General features: G+C 54.8%; 1 protein-coding gene across 4 annotated transcripts in view; it reads left to right on the top strand.

Annotated features, from left to right (window-relative positions):
• The first annotated feature begins 3,777 nt into the window (after nt 1-3,777).
• Iqca1 (IQ motif containing with AAA domain 1) overlaps nt 3,778-7,591 on the top strand; it is a 129,337-nt gene continuing 125,523 nt past the window's right edge. For 2 of the 4 annotated variants that reach the window (XM_047545770.1, XM_047545771.1), the window contains exon 1: nt 3,778-4,045. In XM_047545770.1, the coding sequence (XP_047401726.1) occupies nt 4,035-4,045 (11 nt within the window). In that variant the 5' untranslated portion in view covers nt 3,778-4,034. The remainder of the gene's footprint in view (nt 4,046-7,591) is intronic. The other 2 variants (XM_047545769.1, XM_047545767.1) reach the window with 1 other exon arrangement.

The raw sequence follows: 7,591 nt of genomic DNA, 5'->3' as shown, positions 1-7,591 counted from the left end.
CTGCCAGTCAGTCCGCTGACAGGGCTGCCCTGCAAGCTGCCCAGCAGAGCCTTCCCCAGGCAAGGGCCTTGGTCTAGTTATGCTGGGTGCCTAAGTTTAGTCTTCTGATGGCACGACCCTCGCTATGTTGTATTTTTGATGTCACTTAGGAAAATGGGAGGGGGCTCGTTGGGGGAGGAAGAGGCCCAGGAGCCCAGGGAAGCCCTGCCAGGGGCCCCAATCCCACTGGGTAGTGGCTTGCACGCCACCTTGTGGCAGGAAATAGCCCTACTTCTGTTGCAGCCTGAGTCTAGACAGGTAGCTCCTCTCTGGTCCTTGAACTCCAATCCTGGCCTTCAGTGAGACTCAGGAGTGGGTGAGGATTCTGCCCCTGTGCTGGCAGGATCATTACAGGGGATAAAAGCTTTCACAGCAGCACGTTTGAGTGACTCGGACCCACTAAAGACAGACATCTTTCTCTGGAAACTCCACGTGGTCCCAGGAAATCTTCAGATCGTTGAAACAGCTCGTGAGTTTTTAGAAAAGGAAGCTAGGATGGCAAGTATTGTTATCTTGGGCTCTCCAAAAACAAGCCAGCACAGCCTGGTTCTCAGTGTCCATAGTTACGGGCCACATAGACAAGGACCATGCTACGGAGCAACATGGTACCTGGTCAAGTCCCCATGGCATGGAACTGATGAGGGCCAGGAGGGGCATAAGCCAGAGGCTGGTGAGGCCCATGTTGTACTGCAAGGCTCCCGGGCCTTGTCAGGGAGGCCACATGTAATCACAGCATGGATTAGACTGGAGGTGTGGCATGGACAGGGTGACACTCATGTTGAATGACAGGTGAAGCTGCAGGCAGTAGCACCACGAGTCATGAGTGCAACCCTCAGAACCAATGCCAGGCGTGCAGACCCCAGGAAGGCTCCTCTTGCCACCCAGGCTTCCTTGGGTTCTGTCTGAAGGACACCGGCTGTATTAGCAGCCTTCTAGAGAGAATGACAGCAAGGACCCCAAAACCTTGTCGAGCAAGACTTGAGGGGAGGCCAAATGCTTAAGATTGCTCCTGTCTGCAAGGAACAGCAGGCTCTGTCTTGCCCAGGGCCCCAGAGTAAATCAAGGAGTCCAGAGGGCCAGGCCTTCTCTCTCACTGCCAGTGTGTGGGCAAAGTAGGGTGCTCAGGAGGTGGGAGGTACTGGCAGGCAACCACCTGCCACAGGAGTGGGTCAGACACCTCCCAAGGCTGCGCCAGGCCTGGGCTGACCACAAAGCCTGTGCAGCATGGTCGTCCCTCCCGCACTCCCTGAAGGCAGGATCTCTCCTACCAAAGTCGACTTGCTACTGCTGCCTGTTGTTTTTTTCACAGCGGGGACATCAGCAAATATATGCTGAAATGATTTCCTCCCTGTCAAGCAGACTGGAAGCTAATTTCCCCAGAGGCCCACAATCCCATGATGAGGCTGTATAAATTATTAAATATGGAGGACAAAGTAGTCCTTTTTGCTGTACCAAGCACCCAGGTAGCAGTGGGTTCTCCTAAAGGACACGCAGTTTGAGGACCACAGTTTTAGGACCATTTGTCTCACAGACGTGTTTTTAAGGCACTTAGGGACAAGCATTAGGCAGGTGCTGTAAGCCACATGGTCAGGGAAAGGAGGGGTGTGCTCCTGGAAGCTGGAAAGCCAGACCCATGAGCAACTGGAGCAGTCATGAACAGACAGATTCTGACCCTCTCTGGGGGTCGGTGTCCACCGCCTCACGAAGGCCGTCAGAAGGCCGAGGGGATGAAGAAGGGCAAGGCCCCAGTGTCTCTGGCACAGGTGAAACAGTCAGCAGAGTTCACAGGACAATCAGAGAGGACAGCACTGTTCTCCCACAGCTCAGACTCCGCTACGTCTCAGGTCGAGCACTGTGCTGATCTTTTTAATGTGGTCTACGCCTTTGGCTGTCTGGATTCATCACCAAGGAATTTGTCTAGCGTAACAGTTCACGGGTTATGGCGCCTACTGTGTGTTGTCTACATGGCAGCGGGTCCTGCCTTCTGTCCTGAGTCCTGATGGAGTTTTTACCTTCCTCTCTGCCTCTCAGTGCAGGCAAATCCCAGTGGATCTGTTCTGTCTTCAGATGTTGCTATGTAAGAATGTAATGCCTAGAGCTACTACAGACATTTACCACCGTCACTCAACATCCTTAGTGTGGCAGCTCCAAGACAGAGAGACCCTCAGAGACCAATCCTCGAGGATGTCTCGGAGCCGCGGAGATAATCAACCCTGAGGCTGCCTCACCTCTGTTCTGGAGTCTGGGGAGATGGTGCAGCCCCTTACTGGCTAAGCCGCTGGACACTGGGCTTTCTGGTTTTGCATTCATTAGCATACCAACCTTTGCACATGTGCTGGCCTTCCTGAGGACTTTCATATTTGGGGTTATTAAGTCAAGTAGAAATATGTTGGATCGTACTTTCCCCTAGAACTTGGAAATGATCGCTTCCTTTTCATCTGGCACGGGCAGCTGCTGTGGAGGGGGCAGGAGCTGCCCGCCCTCTCCCACTGATTCTCCTTGCCCTCCATAAGGGACCCAGGGCATCTCCCCCTGCTGATAGTTCTCCACCAGGTCTTCCCGGAACATAGGTGAGAATGTTTGATCTGGAGATTTAATTCTTTTATTTCAGAAATGTTTCCTTATATCCGTGGAAAAAAAATTTAATATTGAAGTCTCTTTTTCAGGAGCATCAACCAACCCTTTTGTAATTACTTAAATGTCTTCATCTTTCTACTCTATATTCACTGTAATTTATCCAAGTCCAAAGTCAGTGATGTGGCTAAGTTATGCCTGGTCTATTTCTTGGTTTCTCTAACTTCTGTACTGAAATATTTCTGATTTTCATTTGATTTTCTCAGGCATGTGATCTTTCCCTTCTCATTCTGTGGCTTTATATTCTCTCCCAATTCTTATTTTATTATATTGATCTCATGTTACTATTCTATAACATGGAATGCATGTCAAGAATTTTATTTATTTGGTTCTTCATCTGTCTCACCAAGCTATTAAATCCTTCTTTATTCCATTTTTATTAAAGTCTCGGATTTGGACCGTGAATATGCTGCTTCTTTTTACCTTATACTTACGTAACATGGGTTGCTCTTGGCAAATCTTCTATTTCTTCAAATATAATGTGCACGATTTCTCTTGGGCCTCTTCCTGAGTGCGTTCAGGAGCCGGGCTGTGGCAGTTTCCTATTCCTTTGCAGGGCCTGAGAGCAGGGGCGCTGGAGCGGTCCGGCACAGACTCACGGGCAGTTTTAGGCAATGACCTCTCCGAGCTCTTCTCGCCGCATGAGTTCTGGACAGGTTCCTGCGGAACCGCGATTCTGAGGTTTGCGTGCCAAGTCCCCATGGTTACTAAGATAGAGAAAGGGTCAGGGAAGCACTCATGGCAACGATAACGAGCATGAGCATCCGCAGGGCAGTTCACTTAGGGCACGGCGGGCCTCGCTGGCCGTCACCACGGCCCGGGGGGCAGCGTCTGCGCCTGGCCCCGGAGAGATGCCCAGCAAAGAGAACCGCGAATGGCTGCCTCGCCCGCACGGGGACGGGAGGACTGAGACCAGACCAGGCAGCCCTGGCCGAGGGTCGCGAGGCTGAGCGGCCTGACAGCCGGGCGCCGGGCGCGGGGCGGGGTCGCGGGGCGCGGGGCCGGCTCCGCCCAGCACCCCTGCCGCTTCCTGCGGCAGCCCCGCGCGGTTGCCACGGAGACGCCGGCCGCGCGGACCGCGGGACGGCACTGCGCAGGCGCAGCGTCCCGTTGCTAGGACGGCCTCGCGGCGGAGCAGCGCCGAGGTTCCGAGCCTCGGGCGCAGGCAGCCAGCGAGCCGGCTCTGCCCTGCGGCCGCCTCGCTCCCGCCCCGGCCTTTGCTGCCCAGAGTGAGAGGCTGCCCCGTCCCCAGCCTCCCTCCCGAGAACCGCGACCTGCGGTGCCCACCGGCAGTGGCCAGCCTGCAAAGGGCAAAGGAGGAGTGTCCCGGCGGGTGAGGGAAGGAGGGGAAGCAGCCCGCCATGTCGAACGCGTAAGTGGTGGGCTCCCAGCCCTGGCCAGGGCCACGGTGGACTTCCGCCAGAATGGCCTGTCCCGCTCCTCCTTTTCTCCTCCCGCCCCTCTCCCCTTTGCCCCTCCGCTCCACCGCCCTCCCCTCCTTGTTACTTTGTAGCAAATTCAGGTGTGTCTGAGAGCAGAGGATCAGCTTCTTGTGGGCAGGGAATATGGCACCCTTAGCTCCCCCTCCCCGGAAGAGGAGGAGCACGGCCAGGTCCTCCCTTATGCCCCAGCCGCCCTTGGGGTTGAGGGCATCTCTGTTCTCGTCCACAGTGATTAATGGCTTCCTGTGTAAATACCCATGTTTTAGTCAGCTATTTCGCTGCTGTGACTAAAGGACCTGACCAGAACAACTGTAAAGGAGGAAAGGTTTATTTGGGGGCACACAGTTTCAGAAATCTCAGTTCAAAGAGAGCAGACTCCATTCCTCAGGGCACAAAGTGAGGCTGAACATCATGGCTGGCAGAAGAGTGTGGCAGAGGGAAGCAGCTCGCGTCATGTTTGGGAAGCAGAGAGACTCCACCCTCCAGTACAAATATACACCCCATAGCCGCGCCCCCAATGAGCTACTTCCTCCCGCCACGCCCCATCTGCCTCCACTTACCACTCAGTGAATCCCATCAGGGATTCATTCACTGATTAGGTTAAGGATATAACCCAATCCTTAATATACCCAAACCTCCTTGCGTTGTCTCACACATGTGCTTTTGGGAACACCATATCTAAACCATAACAACCTGGGTCCCAACACTTCAGTCAAGAAAGATCTTGAGGGAGCATCCCTTCCTTTGCTTTCCACCCAAGCCCTGGTGGAGGTGCTGAGAGGCTGCCCCCAGCATGCGCCATGAGCACAGCACCTGCACCCAAGTTACCGTGCTTGGTCTTCAAGACAGTAATTTCAAACATGGATTGCTGACTCAGGGACCACTGTTCGAAGTCCTGAAATATAACCACTTTTCTTCTCCATAGCTAGTCCATGATGTAGGCTGTTATGATTCCATTCTACAGATGAGGAGCTTGGGTACAGAGGCGAATAGCTCATACAGCAGGTGGAGGGTGTGGCCCCAGAACTGCAGCTCCAGCCACATCTTGCTGTTACAGCCCTCTCTGTCACATGAGAAAACCTGAGCAGGGGCTGGGGGAGACCAGGAGTTCAGTGCAGCTGAACACTCAGGCCTTGGGTTCATACAGCGCTCTGTGTGAGGCACAGGAACTTAGCTGTCAGCATAGGATAGTCTTTAAGAGATATAGAATGAGCATAGGTCGGAGAAGGGATGAGGACAGGCCTCAGGTCACCCATGGTGGGAGACAGGGAGGACACATTAGCAAAGAAACCAAAGCAAAATCAAAAGGTTGAGTTCCCTGGAAGCCAGGTGGGGGAAATAGTATTTCCAGGAGGAGGGTGCTGTCACATGCTGCTGGAGACAAGATGGGGAGAACCAAGAGTCACCATTGATTTAGGAACCAGTTCAGCGGTGACCTTGGCAGGCCCTAATTCAGTGGAGCGATAGGACGGGAAGATTTCTTGCAGAGGGTGTAGGAGAGTGAGAAGAGAGGAAGCAGAGACTCATCGGGGTGAATCTCTGCAGGGGCTTTCTGCCAAGTGGGAGAGGGATGGTAGCTGATGGCAGTGAACATCAGAGACAGCCTGTCCTTAAAGACAGGAAAGCAACGGCATGTTTGCTTGCGGAAGGGAGTGGCCCAGAAGTAAAGAGGACAGGTGGGACAGAAGGAGAGGCGGTGCCACCTTGGGAGGGAGGGATCTGGGACCCAGTGGACAGCTCCAGGTGCTGGCAGGGTGGGGAGAGGCCCCAGGTGGCCTGCAAAGGTAGATGCAGTTGAAGGCCATGAGGAGGGGCAGCCGTGACGTCATCCGACAAGTGGTCCTCAAAGCGAGGGAGTGCTGGGAGGGGGAACGACCTGGGGTGACCTGAAGGGGGACCGGCCCAGCCTCACAGCCAGGGTCAGGAGAGCTGTGGGGGAGAGCCAGCCCTTCAGAGATCACCCGGGAGGGTCAGGCCTGCCTTAGAGCAAGAGGGTGGAGATTCCAGAGGACACACGCCAGACAACGTCCCCGCAGTCAGGTCTTATCACGTGTGGAAGACGGGAGAACCCGCGGCGGCCAGTGTGCAGGCTTCCCACGAGGTGGTCCTTCCCTCTCGCCTGTGGGCCTTCCAGCTGTCACATTTGGTCTTCCCCTCCTGACCTCAAATGCTGTCACCTTTCTAGGTCACACGGCCACCCTCCAAAACCATCCTACTTGTACAGAATGCTGAGTCTGATGGGTGAATGCTGCCTTCTCTTTGCCAGGTGCTTTCAAAGTCTCAGGAGCACCATCCCATCTCTGACCCTGACCCACGGTAACCCTCTGAGCAGGTGTCATTATTCAGGTTTGCCACTGCAGGAGGCATGGGCACAGGAGGAGAGGTGGCGGCCTTACGCGGACACCCTCTGAAACGGGCCCTGGTGGCATCTGCTATGAACCTAGAGCACTGCGTTTCAGCACTGGGGCCCGAACCCGGGGCACTGGACCACGGGCCACATCCCCAGCTCTCTTTGTTTTTTATTTGGAGAGTCTTGCTAGGTTGCTGGGACTGGCCTCGAGCCTACTGTCCCATAGCCTCGGTCTCCGGAGTGGCTGGGATTACAAGCGTGTACCATGGTGCTTGGCTTCTATTTTAAACCTGTGGCATTTTCACCTTGAGAAATCACCTCGCCGAGACCAGGAAGGTAGAAATGCGTCCACACAAACACCAGTGCGGGAACGCATACAGCGGCACCATCCTCAGTGGCAAACGTGGCTGAGTAGAGGACACTGGGGGTCCCCACGCAGTGGAGAATTGCTTGGCACTAAAAGGAATGACATTCTGATTCGCGGTACAGTGCGGATGAATTTTGAAAGCTGTGCTGTGAAAGGGGCCAGTCACAGGGCCACCTGTTCCATGACCCCATTCACACGTCTTCCGCCAATGGCTTTGTTCTCAGCCTTGCCGTGGAGTGGAAGTGACGGGCGTCCAGCATGACCTGTCCTTCTGGTTTTGAATTTGAGCCTTTCCCAGGCTGGTGATGCGAGGTTCAGACCTCTCAAGGCTGCTGGGCAGCACCTAGAGGGGAGCTCCGGTCAGCCCTGCCACCGGGAGGGGACGGTTGACCCTCTCTAGAGTGCCCTGCTACTGAGCTAGGGAGGGTGGTAGGTGAGGGGTTTTGGATGCACTTTCTGCTCAGCACATGCAGTTTATCGGGGTTATTTTTAGGACGCAACCCCCTCGCAAGTCGAAGAGCAGCTGTCCGTGAATGTGGAGAAAAGGCAGATAGACGTGAGATTTGGGTTGCCAGGGGCGGGGAGGAATGCGGCCTAGGGAGCAAGGTTGCTTTTGGGGTGATGGACATGCCCTGGAGTCAGAGGGTGTGGTGGTTGCACAACACTGAGCAGATGGAAACCCCTGAACTGCGCACTTGAGCAGGTGCTCGATGGCATGTGATGACGTTTCAGCGATGCCCTGCCCAAAGTCATCTTGCC

This window comes from Sciurus carolinensis, chromosome 3, assembly GCF_902686445.1.
Source record: "Sciurus carolinensis chromosome 3, mSciCar1.2, whole genome shotgun sequence".
NCBI lineage: Eukaryota > Metazoa > Chordata > Mammalia > Rodentia > Sciuridae > Sciurus > Sciurus carolinensis.
Note: the sequence above shows the minus strand (reverse complement) of the source record. Positions and strands in the feature narration are given on the sequence as shown.